This window comes from Prionailurus bengalensis, chromosome B1 (assembly GCF_016509475.1).
Source record: "Prionailurus bengalensis isolate Pbe53 chromosome B1, Fcat_Pben_1.1_paternal_pri, whole genome shotgun sequence".
In the NCBI taxonomy this organism is placed as follows: domain Eukaryota; kingdom Metazoa; phylum Chordata; class Mammalia; order Carnivora; family Felidae; genus Prionailurus; species Prionailurus bengalensis.
The window spans coordinates 76,529,048-76,544,130 of record NC_057344.1 but is presented as its reverse complement, the minus strand read 5'-3'; the positions used below and the strand labels follow the sequence as shown (position 1 = coordinate 76,544,130).

General features: G+C 39.1%; 1 protein-coding gene across 5 annotated transcripts in view; it reads right to left on the bottom strand.

The window, feature by feature from the left end:
* Positions 1-15,083, bottom strand: part of SH3D19 (SH3 domain containing 19) — a 188,222-nt gene that overhangs the window by 30,852 nt on the left and 142,287 nt on the right. For all 5 annotated transcript variants that reach the window (XM_043567522.1, XM_043567539.1, XM_043567531.1 and 2 more), the window contains 2 exons: positions 6,122-6,229; positions 1,289-1,401 (listed from right to left, as the gene is read on the bottom strand). In XM_043567522.1, coding sequence (XP_043423457.1) covers positions 1,289-1,401; positions 6,122-6,229 — 221 coding nt within the window. The remainder of the gene's footprint in view (positions 1-1,288; positions 1,402-6,121; positions 6,230-15,083) is intronic.

The following is a 15,083-nucleotide window of genomic DNA, read 5'->3' as shown; positions in this document are numbered from 1 at the left end:
GAATTAGTGTTTTCACTTTTTTTAGATAAGTACCTACAAGTGAAATTGTTGGATACGATAATTGTTTCTAATTTTTATTTTATTGGGGGGGGGCATGAGTGAGAAGAGGGGAGATGGGGGGAGGGAGAGAGGGAGAGAATGAACCTCAAGCAGGCTCCATGCTCAGTGCAAAGCCTGACACAGGGCTCAATCCCATGACCGTGGGATCTCGACCTGAGCCAAAATCAAGAGTTGCATGCTCAACCAAGTTAGCCACCCAGGCACCCCTATTTTTAATTTTTTTGAGGAACCTCCACACTGTTTTCCACAGTGGTTGTATAAATTTACATTCCCACCAACAGTGCAGAGGGTTCCCTTTTCCCTACATCCTTGCCAACACTTGTTAAGGAACTGGTTTCTTTTGAACAAACCTTAAAAGATAATCTATCATATGGGAGTTTCAAACAGCATGGGGAAATGGTATTGAGGTTGAAAAAATATACATATATATACATATATATATATACATATACATAGATACAGAGAACAGAGGGGAGGTGGGAGGGGTATGAAATATGCGAAGAGGATTAAGAGGTATAACCCTCCAGTTATAAAATACATAAGCTATGGGGATGTAATGTACAGCATAGAGAATATGGTCAGTAATACTGTAACAACTTTGTATGGCAACAGATGGTAAAGACTTACTGTAGTGCCCATTTTGTATGTATATAAATATTAGATCACTGTGTTATACACCTGAAATACAGTGTGTATATGTGTGTGTGTGTGTGTGTGCATGTGTGTATACACACATATATATATATAAAACTCTTTGACTACCATTGTTAACAAGTGCATGATAAAGTACTATTTTTTAATTAAAAAAAATTTTTCCCTAAATTTCAGATTAACAAATTCTTATGGTTATTATCTTAAAATCATGTCACTAATTGGATATTTTAAATAAAAACTGATAATTGGACTAAGTCTATTTCCACAAATATTAAAGGTTTTTTGAGAGTTAAGAACTTCTGCCTAATTATTAGTACCATGTAAAAGGCAATGTCATTCTATCACTATAGGAAAAAATATTTTATGATGAAGTACCACGAACTGGCTTAATTCCTTTGTCCTATAGGAATTTTTTAAATATTGAACATCACCTTAAATAAGTACATGGGGCTTAGAAATGGTCAATAAAGGTCTTTACCAGACCAACAGTAAAATAATTCAGACACCAGCTGCGTATTTAAAATTAGCGCATAGCTTGGTCTTCAATCTAAGACAATTTATAGTAACCACTTACCAAGTTTCTAGTTCTGTCAACATTACTCAGTTTTCCAGATACTACACTGTAAGTGTTTCCAATAGGTTTTTCAGTAGGGAGAGGAGGTGGGCTTTGCGGATCCTCTTGTAAACCTGGAAAAACAGCAGTAATTCATCAATAATTTAGGGCCTTTGAGGATTCCAAAGTATGAAATGATTGCAGCTTGGTTCCTTAGGAAAATGGCTGTCCTAACAGATCCATACAAAGAATGGACAGCTAAATAAGTGACAAAGAGCTTCAGAAAAAGGATGGGTTTAGCAGGCATCAGTTAGTTTTACTGAACGTTGTATAGAGTAAAAATAATGCTAAATAATTAAACAGCAGCCAGCAATTTTGAAAACCTTCAATGTCCCAGGCATTAAGGCACCTTATTCGTATACATTTCTCCAACCAATGGCTATCTATGTGCTAGATCTGTGTAGTTCACTAGCCAGTCATTTCATGTGGTGATTTAAATTTAAATATTAAGTAAAATTACAAATTCAGGCCCTCAGTTGCACTAGCTACACTGAAATAGCTAGCACTTGAAATGTTCAGTTGCCATAATAGACAGCATAGTTTTAGAACGTTTCCACCTTTGCAGAGAATCCTATGCACTATCTAGCACTATGCTAGATAATATCCTAATTTTGCAGATGAAGAAACCAAAGCTGACAAGAAAATATATAAGCTATCTGAAGTCTTAATGCTAGTAATTTTGGGTTTTGAACCCAAAAGCCTGTACTCACTATAATATGGCATGCTGTTTCTTTAATAGGTTGTGTATCCAACCCTCCCCCATCCAAATAATTGAATGTGTTTTCTAATTCATTAGCTCCAGATTAATGGGTTTAATTGCCTTCAATTTAACAAACAATATCTTCACATCCAAACTACATCCTTAACTCAGTGATAGTATACCCCCAGCTTATTTTAAAAAGAAGGAAAAGATCAGATTTAATTAGTGGCAACTAATTAAAATCTGTGTGCAAAAACACTTGGAGAAAGGATGACTGTAACATACTAAAGGAGGCTAAAGCTAATGGTGATTTAGGCACGGAAAGGAGATGGGAATTCTTTTCATTCTTTCAAATGAACACTCTCTGCTCTCACTTCACATGAAATACCTATAACTAGAGGATGGTTTGTCAGGTTCCTATTTTATCTACAGACAGGAAACACTCTCAAAAGAAGGAAAATACTCAGGCCAGCTACTATGAAAACAATGATTTAGACACAGGCAAGCATTCTTGGGGAGGGGCAGGGCTGCTCTGGAAATGAAGACACATAGGAAGATTTCAACTGAGTTGCCATCTTGAGGACTTTCTCTGTGGAACAATTTTCTTATTCTTACAAGGAGATGCTGAAACCATTTAGGATGCTGTATCACTGTGACAAACAATTAAGGGTACAAAGCAGTAAGAATATGAAAGTAGAGAGGAGATGCCTTACTGGCAGGAAAGGACATAGGGGTTATCAGGTATGGATGTGAGGAGGGGAGGTGGAGATTTCCAATTTCAAATAATGTGGTCGGTGGAGGTCTCAATGACAAAAGTGGCATTTGAGAAAAGACCTGAAGGAATGTTGAAGGAGGGAGCCATGCATATACCTGGGGAAAGGACATCCTAGTCAGAAGAAACAAATCTCAAGAGGAAAGAGATGACATGTTCAAAGAAGGCCAAGGGGTTTTGCTTCACAAAGCTATTCCTTTCTTCGCCTGACCATTCCAAGTTCTTCCGACACCAAGGCACATATGAATTGCTGAATAACTGTGGTAAGTACAATTCTGGGGAGCTGGTTTTTTTTTTTTTTAATTTTTTTTTTTTCAACGTTTATTTATTTTTGGGACAGAGAGAGACAGAGCATGAACGGGGGAGGGGCAGAGAGAGAGGGAGACACAGAATCGGAAACAGGCTCCAGGCTCCGAGCCATCAGCCCAGAGCACGACGTGGGGCTCGAACTCCCGGACCTCGAGATCGTGACCTGGCTGAAGTCGGATGCTTAACCGACTGCGCCACCCAGGCGCCCCTGGGGAGCTGGTTTTTGATGTAAATAGAAACAGCGCTGTAGAAACAGGCACTTCAGTTCTCTCACAGACAGCACTTGGAATCCAACTTTCTAACAGTTCCTGGAACTTTGTCAGAATCATAAAGGTGCTTCCTCAATATATCCTTTTCAGGGGGTGCATGGGTGGCTCAGACAGTTAAGCGTCTGACTCTTGGTTTTGGCTCAGGTCACGATCTCATGGCTTGTGGGTTTGAGCCTCGCATCAGGCCCTGTGCTGACAATGTGGAGCCGGCTTGGGATTCTGTCTCTCTTTCTCTCTCTGCTTCTCCCCTGCTCTCTATCTCTCTCTCTCTCAAAATGAATAAACTTTAAGAAATATATATCCTTTTCAGGATTTCAGGATTATTTTTTATAAAGAAATTTTTTTTAATGTTTTTATTTATTTTTGAAGAAGAGAGAGACAGAGCATGAGTGGGGGAGGAGCAGAAAGGAAGACACAGAATTTGAAGCAGGCTCCAGGCTCTAAGCTGTCAGCACAGAGCCCGATGCGGGGCTCGAACTCACGAACTGTGAGATCATGACCTGAGCCAAAGTCAGATGCTTGACCAACTGAGCCACCCAGGTGCCCCAGGATTTCAGGACTATTAAGCCAATTTATAAGTATGCAGAAAAGAATGAACATAGCAGGCCTGAGACTGCTTATTCTCAGAAAGATATGCTTCCAAGGTTGGTTCTTGCTGGAATCTGGGAACTTGGGCTTTGGGAAGGTTCCCACCATCCCCAGAACTGATAAAACAAAAGAATATGGTTTATGCTGAATACCTGCTTTCCTTCTGGGAATCTGGAATTTTGGAACATGCCAAAATTGCTAGAGGTGCCTATTGACCAGCCCCCAATAAAAACCTTGGGCATTGAGTCTCTAATGAGCTTCCTGGTTCCACAGGTTTCACCTGTGTTGTCACAACTGTTCCTGGGGGAGTTAAGTATAGCCCTTGTGATTTCCCTGTGAGAGAACACACAGAAGCTTGTGCCAGGTTTCCTCTAGGCTTTGCCCCAGGTACCGTTTCCCTCTGCTGATTTTGCTTTGTATACTTTTGCTGTAATAAATCACAGCTGTGAACATAACTATGTGCTAAGTCCTGTGAGTCCTCTAGCGATCATCAAACCTGGGGGTCTTGGGGACCCTGATACAGCAGAAGAATAAATTCAGATATAAAAACTGTATTACTTAAAACCCACATGAGCTTCAGGCAACATTTATTATCATTATATTTCACTACACTTGTTAAAATCTAGGATACATTTTAACAAGGTAACGGCAAGCAGGCAAACAACCCACTGTCTGTGATACTTCTATAGCCCACTGATTTGTGGACTATATAATGCTGTCAAAAGAAATGAACCACCAGTTTTTTAATCTACCACATAACCTCCGAAGAAGTGAGGACCCACCAGAGTTTGGTACCCTTGACTTTTTCCTCCTCTTCATTCTTCACAGTAACTCAGTTCAATCTTTTCACTATTTGGCTTAGAGCCATCAATTAATAACCATAAAAGACCAAAACCAGTATGATCCATCTGGGTAGTATTTTATAGAGAAACCACACCCATAAACTAAAGGGGTTTCATGGCATTCCAGGGTATGCTTGCAAAATAACCCACGGATGCTACAGGTGAAGGACTGGGGATATTTGATCTGCTATGAGGAGGAATGGAGTGACAGGATCTCCTGTTAGATAAAAAGCAAGGATGCATCTGGTCTATGAAAATGCACCAAATGAAACGAAACGATAGCAGAAGCTCATGGAGAAAGCTGTGTGATCACTCCAAGCATTGCCAAGAACTGCTTTGGAACGCACTGTCCATACACGTGCGTGTACACATACATGTACTTTTACACACACTTTTAAATAATCTCCAGGGTCTCAAATAAATGGGCCTGGCCCTCTTGGCTTCTCTTTTACAATAAATATTAGATTTCTTCACGGTAATATATAGGCTCATACAAAATTTCATTTATTGTGCCAGTAAAAAAATCAAGGAAGAAAATGGTATAAAAATGTTGTGTTATGCTAATTTTAAAAATGTTTAATACATTATTATGTTTTTATAATTTTTGGTTAACTGCTCTTCACAAAACTCATGCATACTTAAACTTAGATTATGCTGACTGGAATAAGATACTGTATGCAGAGAGACACATACAACTTTATTTGCTGTCAGTTTCAATTAGAGTTCATAGGAGAACGACTTGGGAGTTAAGAGGTGCTGACGCCCTGGTACAGTCAAAAATCCACATTAACTGTTGACTCCCCAAAAACTTAACGACTAATATAGCCTAGTGATAAACTAGCCCAATAACACAGATTTTATGTTTTATCTGTTATATACTGTAGTCTTACAATGAAGTAAGCTAGAAAAAAGAAAGTGTTAAGGAAACCATAAAGAGGAAATATTGACAGTACTGTAAGAGATCTGTGTACAAGTGGACCCGCACAAGTTCACACCTGTGTTGTTCAAAGGTCAAGCGGACTTTCCTGCCATCTTTACCAGAGGCACTAACAAGATACTCCAATTGTTCTGAGTTTCAGTCTCTCTCTATTCTCTCTGCCTAGAGATGATGGTATAGAGAAATGAAATCCGTATTTACTGTAGCAAGTGTCTAAAGAACTGTGAAAAAAGATAACTTGGTTTTAAATGTTCTTGGACTATAAATAATAATAAATGGCCAAATACACATAATTTCAAAAGTAGACATTGATAAATTAGTATATATTTTCCCCAGGCTCTTGGAGAAGCAGATAAAGAAGGCAGATTAGTGCTTACATTTTCCCGGTTTGGCTGGAATTCGAATCACAGTGGGCTTCCTGGTGGGTGCTGGTTGAACTGCTCGTTCTTTTGTTGGTTCTGTTTTTGTGGGGAGCTGAAAGGGATCTAATGAAAAACACAGTTTATTTTGCATGTTTTAGTTAACATGGACTCAAACAAAAAACCTCATTCATAATTAAAGAGTCATATTTTCATGCCCCAGGGAAAACTATTCATGGATAAACAAAATCTCAGTTTGCAGAGACAAACACAAAGTCGGAGCTCATGAAAGGAAATAACTTGGTGCTCTGTAAATAATTCATGTGGCTTTTCTTCCTCTCTGATGAGAGATAGCCAGGACAATCTTGAATTATGAAGAAGCAATCCTTCAAGGGAGTACAGTCATTTCGCAAGTGTTGCCTGAAAATGAGGGGCAACTGAGACGAGGAGCCAATTTCCCCCTATCGTGAAGCCTCCCAGATCCCCCAGGAAAGAAGGCCTTTTCTCCCCCCCTCTCACTCCTGTGCCTGTCCCAGAACTCAGGCACAAGGCTCACCAAGGGCCCTCATCCTACCTAGCACCGTGCCTGATACAGAGTGTGCCTGGCACACTTTGCTGTCAGTCGTTCAGTAAAACCACACTTCAGTTAACATGAAAATGAAAAATGTTTTATCTTTGAAATAAGATTAAGACATCGTCCTTCAAATATTTCATTTGGGGGCAAGGATACAGGACTTGGCATTTCTCCACCTTAACTGATTCATTTAAAATTGACAGTGTATGTTTAGAGAAAGTATTTTATTAATTTTTATTTTTTTATTAAAAAATTTTAATGTTTATTTATTTTTGAGACAGAGACAGAGACAGAGACAGAGTGTGAGCAGGGGAGGGGGAGAGAGAGAGAGGGAGACACAGAAATCAAAGCAGGTTCCAGGCTCTGTCTGAGCTGTCAGTACAGAGCCCGATGCGGGGCTCGAACTCACAAACTGTGAAATCATGACCTGAGCCAAGTCGATGTTTAACTGATTGAGCCACTCAGGTGCCCCTGGAGAAAGTATTTTAAATAGAGACATAATTAACCAAACTTTTTTACTGAAAGAAACCGTCTTTTTTCTTTAATGTAAATATTCTTTTCAGTACTTTAGGGAAATGCCCATATCATTTTTTTAAAGACGAGAAATCTAAAAATAAGTAGATTAGCAAAAATAAAATAAATGCTGTATAATGGATACTCTCTGTGGCACACAGGATCTCTTGAGGCCTCCTTTGCCTTTACTCACCAAGAAGCAGAATGAGTATATGCTGTAATTCTGCACCTGTTCTATGGAATCTTAACTATAGGGAGATACTCCCTATAAAAAAACAATGTACAGCATAGCTCCTGTGATGAACAGCATTCATGTTCTGCCTATTATGAGCTGTGGTTCAATAAGCACCTTTTGCTGAGCAGCTATTTTCAAGATACATGAAGAGCTGAGCTAACGATAAGAAGGCCTTTTGGCCCCTAGATACTTGACCTTCCCTTCCATGCAGCTCTCAGGCAACCTTACCATTACACATCCTACCAAAGGCATCACTCGCTCACTAGCCACTTGCTCACATATAGGATGTCTACCATGTGCCAGTAACAATGGTAGGTGGGAAGATACTATGGTAAAGTACAATCCCATTTTATTATCTACCGCTTAGGAATGGCCCTGAGATGGCATGCCAGGTAAAACTATTATTATTGGCTAGTGAGAAAAACAAAAAAAAATTAGAGGAGTCCTCTGTGGAAACCTATTAGCTCACAATGAAGCAATCTTGTCTATGTTCAAAAAACCAACTCAAGATTATCACAACAGTATCAAACTTGAAAAAAAGGATCTTGTAATAATGTAACTTTCTTCCACTGTAACCTATGTCCTCACAAAACAAAGAAAGCTCCTTTTAGGTCTAAATAAATTTTTTAATTCTATATTTTGTTATAGCATTATTTTTTACTCCAAAAGAGTATTTATTATAAAAATGGGAAACATTAAGAAATATTTGATGGAAAGCCTTCTATAATCCCATCCCTTCAGTAATAATTAAAATTTGGTATATTTTTTTTTACTATATTACATGTATTGTTATACAGGTATTTTGATAAACAAAAAAGCAGGACTTTATGTCGTTCTTTGTAATTTTCTTTTTCACTTTGTCCGCTCAATATTGCATGGAAGCCTACTATGAATCAAATAGTATACTACGTGCTGGGAATACTTCAGTGAACAGCAAAGAACTCCGTCCTCACGGCACTTACATTCCATCAGGGAGATGAAGACAATCAACAATAAATATAATAGATACGTCGGTCACGTGGCACATTACATGAAAAGTACTACTGAGAAAGGAAAACGTAGAGCATGGTTAGAGACTCTGGGTGTGGGCAGAAGGGAAGCAGTTTGCAGCATGAAATTGGAGTGCAGGGGGTGAGGGAGGGGAGTTCTCTAGGGTCATCTTTCCAACAACTGGATTTTACATATTCTAATAGTCCTTCCAACTTCAATAATATACACGTGGTCTCTAGGAAACAGTTATGGATAACAGGGGATAGGTGCAATTGTATTAAAGCCCATTACTGCAACTATTACCTGAATGTGGACTCCCTGAATGGTTCATCTGTGTAATACTAGCTAAAACGAGAGAATCTTAAGACCCTATGTAATCCTGGCATGCATTTTATTCAAACACAGAAACATAGCATCTTTCCTTTGTGGTGATCTTTCCCTTCTGTTCACCTCTCTCCCTATCATTGCCTTTACTCTGCTTCCTAGGCCCTTGTTGGAACCCACTGACTTCCAAGGACCCACTTTTCTTCCCCCAGCAGCGGTGGAGACTTGGTTCAGAGACTTGACTGCCCTCTCTCTCCCTTATCTTGGTTGTCACATCCCATTCTCTCAGGGCTCTTGTTTTCTACTGGGAAAAGCACCAAAAATTCACAAAAAGGATTAAGGCTGTTAAATGTTCACTTGTATTCTACCTTTCAAGTGGCATTTCTGCTTTAATAGCTCCTTCTGGTGCCTACAATCTGTTGATTATTAGTACAGGCTTTTAGTTGATGTTGTCTTTTTGGGTGGGTGTGGAGGGGGAAGAAAATCTTGAGCATGGAATGACCTCAGCTATTTCCCAACTCATATTATATTCTGAGCCAGTATACCACCTACATTCTTTCACATTCCAGGAGGGAGAGCACAAACAAGGGGGGGCATCAGGCAAAAAGGGAAAAGACACTGCCAATCACAGGGGGCATCCAAATTATGCTGTTTGGAGGACTGGCCTCAGACACCTGCCCCAAATCCTGCACAGTTTGTAACCTCATCTTCTGCATCCAAGGGTCCAGTGATTTTTTTTTTTTTAACCTTAAGGACTTAAATTGAGGTAGTATAGATACAATTTATATAACAAAGTATTCAAAGTGTCCTTCCTAGTTATCTACTCTTTCTCTGTCTTTACCTTTAATATCACTAGCTACTCTTTAATAATTGGCACTCAGATCATGTAAAATTATTCTATGTCTCTGGAAAAAAATTCTTTCTCAATACAGTGAGCAAGGAAATTTCAGTGTTCTAGTGCTGCAGGCTATTTGGCAGGAGTGGGTCTGTTTGATGACTTGCCCCAGCTGTGCCCACCGAGTCAGTGAGCTCAGCATCTGCCTCTCTTGTCTGCGAGCTGTCCAGGGCTGTAATGCAGACAAGGTGTGCAGATTAGTGGGGAGGACAAATAGCATCATTTCAATAAGAAGGTGGGACCAGAGGCCTGATTTTCATCTTGATGATGCTATGCAAATCTCTCTTTAGCTACACTAGTATGAAGTTTACTTGTTATGTCCATTTATGAACAGGGTTATTTTTTTCTAACAGAAATCTAAGTGGGCAATATATAAAATAAGGATGGCATCTCATGCTTGGGAACTCCAGGCATTGTCAAGCAGAGAACTGAATCACTGGTACTATTAAAATGTTTAAAGTTCATAACCTTTGACCCAGTAGTCTCACTTTTGGAAACTTATTCCTCAGAAATAAAAACACTAGTAGAAATGGCAATGTTTATGACAGTGTTTACTGCAGTATTTTCTGTAGAGGAAAAAGAAATCCAACAATCTAAAAGCACCATCCATCAATAGGGGAAATGTTCAATCAATTATGATACACTCATACTAAGAAATATCAGGCAGGTATAAGGAAACAAGAAGTTAGACCTACTGACCTAAAAATAAATCTCACTGTTAAATAAAAAATGACAAAGGGCAGGGGCGCCTGGGTGGCTCAGGCCACTAGTTGGTTGAGTGTCCAACACTTGATTTCAGCTTGGGACTGCGCCCCGTGTTGGGCTCTGTGCTGAGCACAGAGCCTGCTAAGATTCTCTGACTCCCTCTGCCCACCCCTCACTCTCGCTCTTAAAAAAAAAAAAAAAAAAGACAAGGGTATAGTATGGTAAAACTGTTTGTAAAAGTAGGTAAAAGTACATGTATGTATACATGTTTGTAAGCTTTGGTTTGAAATGTCCAAAGACATGGAAAGCTACATACAGTATTGTTTACACTGGTTCCTCTGAGGATATGGATGGATTGGAGGGAGATACATTTTTTTTTCTTTCACTAGATGTTTGCATTGGTGACTTGTTATAGCAGTATAACATTACTTTGTAACAGAAAAAAAATGCAGTAAGATAAAGCCAATCACAAGAAAAAAGTTACAAGATTAAGCTGAAATAACAACCCTGACAACCAACCAAACCAAAAACCACTTAAAAATAAGGGGAGGAAAGTGAAAATTCTTGTTCCTTTAGTGGGTCTTTAAAGGCAATAATAGCCATTAAACTTCCTATAAGATAACTAGAAAAATTAAAACTTTATTGGATATAGTTCCTCAGTGATTTTATTTAATAGGATTTTCTGTGCATACATCTATGTTTTTGAATTTGTCTTTAGACATATGCAGTTCAAAATAATTAGCTTTGATTTGAAATCTTGAATAATACAGCAATTTAGAAAAATCATGTATTATTATTTTAAAATTTCTACTCATCACAAGACTGAGGATCACATGGGAAGCAGCGCTCACTCGCTCTCTCACTCTCACTCTCTCTGGCAAAGATGACAAAAGCTAACTCTCCCAGCTTTTCATCCTAATTCTGCTTATCTTTCACTGTTCGAAAACCAGGTTCCCCATCCTCTCCTGCCAATCCTGTTCCTTCATAAAGACTACCTTTGTTACTTTTTATACATCTTTCCAAAGAAACTACATATGTGAATGTGTGTGTTTTAAATAAACAGTAGCTAAAATACCATGAATGCTATCTGTACCTTGCATTTTTCACCTAATAATATCTTAGAGGTTGGTAGGAGGTAATAGGTGGTATGCTTCCTTTTTAATTAACACACAATCCTCCACTGTATTGTGGATGTACCATTATTTATTTAAACAGTCCACTGGAGGTTACTTGCAATATTCTGTAGCAATAGCCCTCCACTGGGGTGTAAGAATAAGCCCTTGAAGCTCTGAAAATTGTACATACATGAGTTAAGGGACTATTTTCAAAGGAGATAAAAGATTCACAGGATAAGCTGATTCCGAGTTCTGTGACCCAGAAGGGGTTAAGAACAACAATGCCACAATTCTCTTACCCAGTTTGCTTTTGTTTCTACAGTAAAAAAAAACACAAAGCATCTCAAAGAAGAAGAAAAAATCTCCTACCCAAATCTAAGGAAGGTGCATGGCATTTCTCTCCACCTTTCTTTGCAGTATTTATTCTGCCCTCCTTCTAGGCCCTCACACCAAACCAATTATTCTACACCTGCTGCCAAACAAGTAGGCCCCTTTACACCTATATCCGCATGGTCTTCATTACTGGGCTGAGAAAAACACTGATGATAATGTAGTTTTCTGCCCATTACCTGTCTCTAATAATATGCTTGTCATCATAATTAGTTTCACCATCCTTGGCTTGCTTTTCTGTCATTTCCTTCCCTTGAGTTCTGTTAATAGCAGAAATTGGCTGCTAAACTATTATTCTGGGCTGTGTAATGGAGCTGACAGCAAGGCATTCTGCCTCTTTTTTTTGACAACTGGGTATGATTTGTAAAGGTGTGAAGAGGAATTGCTAATACTTCTCAGCTCCATTACATTAACCTGGAAGGCATTCTACCCAAGAAATGAATCCAATATTAAATTGCTTGTTTTATGAGTTTTCCTTTAATAATTTTTCTAATCTTTGTAATGTTTTCATAGCTCCAGTATTTTCTGATCTCTATTTTCTGAGATTAATATGGCAACCTCATTTTATGAAAACCACTTTATTAGACTTTCTTTATTTCTGAGGGAAAGAAAAGAAGGAAAGACATATTTGTGAGTTCCTCTCCTTTTTCTCATGTTCTCTCCCAGTTTCTGGCTAATGCCAGGATGATTGAGTAAGGTTTCACAAAGAGACCATAACCCTTTATTTACAAAGATAATGCTATTGATATACCATCAAAAAGTCACAAAGCCCCAAATCAATACACAAACAAAAATCTCTCTGCATGTTGAGGAATTCATAGGTGATCCTAAAGGCCTCTGGAGGACAGTAAACAGGGAAAGCAACGAGGTCCAATGAACACTCTAGAAAAAAATCCCTTGGGAAGCCATGATATGGAGGATGATAGGTTTGACACAGAAGCAGGGGCTCAATTTAGGAGGCCCTGCAGTAATCTGGCCAGAGTCCTAATGTGGGGCAGCAGAGGGGGGATGAAAATGAGAGGAAGACTCAAGAACCACTGAGAAGGCTAAACCAGCCAGCAGGAGTTGGTAACTAATCGGATGTTAAGGGCAAGAAGTAACAATTATAACTACTACTTAATGGGCACTTCCCATGTTTCAGACACTGGGACAGGGCTTCCCTGCATAATCACATTTAATCCTTGCATTACCTCCATAAGGAGTTATTATTACCTCGTTTTATAGATGAGGAAACCGAGGCACTGTGGGGTCAAGTAAATTGCCCAAAGTCACACAGCAATTAAGTGGTAGACTCTGGCCCGTCTCACTCCAAGTCCAAACAAACAGCCACTAGGTGACAGGTAGGAAGACTCAAAGATGATCTCTAGGATTCTCTAGGGAAGGCCGGGTATATGATGGAGTTACTATGGGATGTGCAGGTTAGAAAAGAAGAGAGAGTAAATGTTCAGTACAACTCCACAGTTGAGAGCAATGGTTAAAGTTAGGGAGGGCAAACAAATTACACATTTTGCTGAAAGACTGCCTAAATAATTAAATGTTGTGCAGTGAAGCGGGAGAAATCAAGAAACAGAAAAGGCTGAGTATGAAGCATGAGACTATATTCATGTGGAATGTATATGGTTGACCTTCTTTTTGAAGATGACTGTAATTATCTGTTTGATGACATGGAATAAATTTTCAGCAGTTATTAACCAAGTTGCCATCCCCACAGAATCTAGTGGTTTCTACAAAAGGTGGTATTTCTTTGGCTTGTACCATTTCCACCTCTTCTCAGCTTGCTGTTGTTGGATTTACCCATCCCTGTCCCACCCTGAACTTTGTAACACCAAAAAGGTTTAAGTAAGAAAATGACATAACAAAGACTTGAAAAGTTTTCAAAGTGTTCCCTGGTGTAATGATTCATGAAAATGTTGGGTAGCAACATAATGTAATGAAAAATATACTAGATCTAGAATAAAAAGACAGAGTTTTGGGGCACGTGGGCGTTTTAGTTGGTTAAGCATCTGATTCTTAATCTTGGCTCAGGGTCATGATTTCATGGTTCGTGAGATCGAGCCTCACGTCAGGCTCTGTGCTGACAGCATGGAGCTTACTTGGGATTCTCTCTCCCTTTCTCTTTGCCCCTCCCCTGCTCTTGTGTGCGCTCTCTCTCTCAAAATAAATAAATAAAACTTAAAAGAAATACAGTTTGAATCATGCCTTGAAAACTGTTAGTGTTAGGACACTGGGCAAGTTACCCATTGATTTCTCTCAGTCTCATTTTCTTCCGCAAATTGAGGACAACAACCCCTTGCAGAGGTTTACTACAAGTATGAAATTAAATGATGTATGTCTGGGTATCTACCACAGGGTTTGCAACATTGCCGAATCTTAATATATTCTAACATCTTTCCTTCTACCCCTTATAGACAAGACGCAAGCTATAGCCAGTTTAATGTGTACAGGATAAATATTTAATAAATATGTTTGTTATCACTTAAAATACACTTGTGCTGTGCAGAATTTGGTTTTGAATCACAGAGCTTATGCCATTTTGATGCATGTTAAACATTTATAAGATGACAGCTAACCTTTTGAAAATATTATTAAGCTTATATGTTCACAAAATTTACCCAAATAAGTAAACAGCAGTAAAAGGAATCCTCAATGACAAGTAAAGCAGCTTACTCTGACAAATCAAAGATAAGCTTTATGATCATATTCTCCATCTGAACAGTGAGAGGAAAGAAAACATACTCTCTGAATTTCCTCTTGAGAAATTTAATTGTCCTGATCTTGGCAGGAAACTTACAGCTGTTGTATTTTATTTACAAAACTTTGCATTCCCAAGGGAAGACGTTCTGTGAAGATTACTGAAAAAAAAATTTGCAGCATATGGCTGGGTCCTCCTCATTCCTTGCTTTGCTCTTGCCAGAGTCCGTCCCAGGGCTGGCATCTCTTCTGGCACTCCCAGTGAGGCTGGTTCAATCTGAGGAGCCTTTCTGGGGCCACTGCATGATTTCCCATCTATGAGAAATTTCCCCTGCATTCCCCTGATGCTTGAATCTCCACCTGCCAAAGCAAGGGAGCCAACCTCACACCTAGTTTTGTCATTAGACCGAGTCTGCTTATTCCTGGCTCATGTAACAGTCATCAACATGTGTCTCCCTCTTTCTCCCTCTCCATCTCCCCCCATCCCATATTTTCCCTTCCTTCTCTGTCTCTATTTCCTACCCAGCTCCATGTTTCTTAAACTTTCT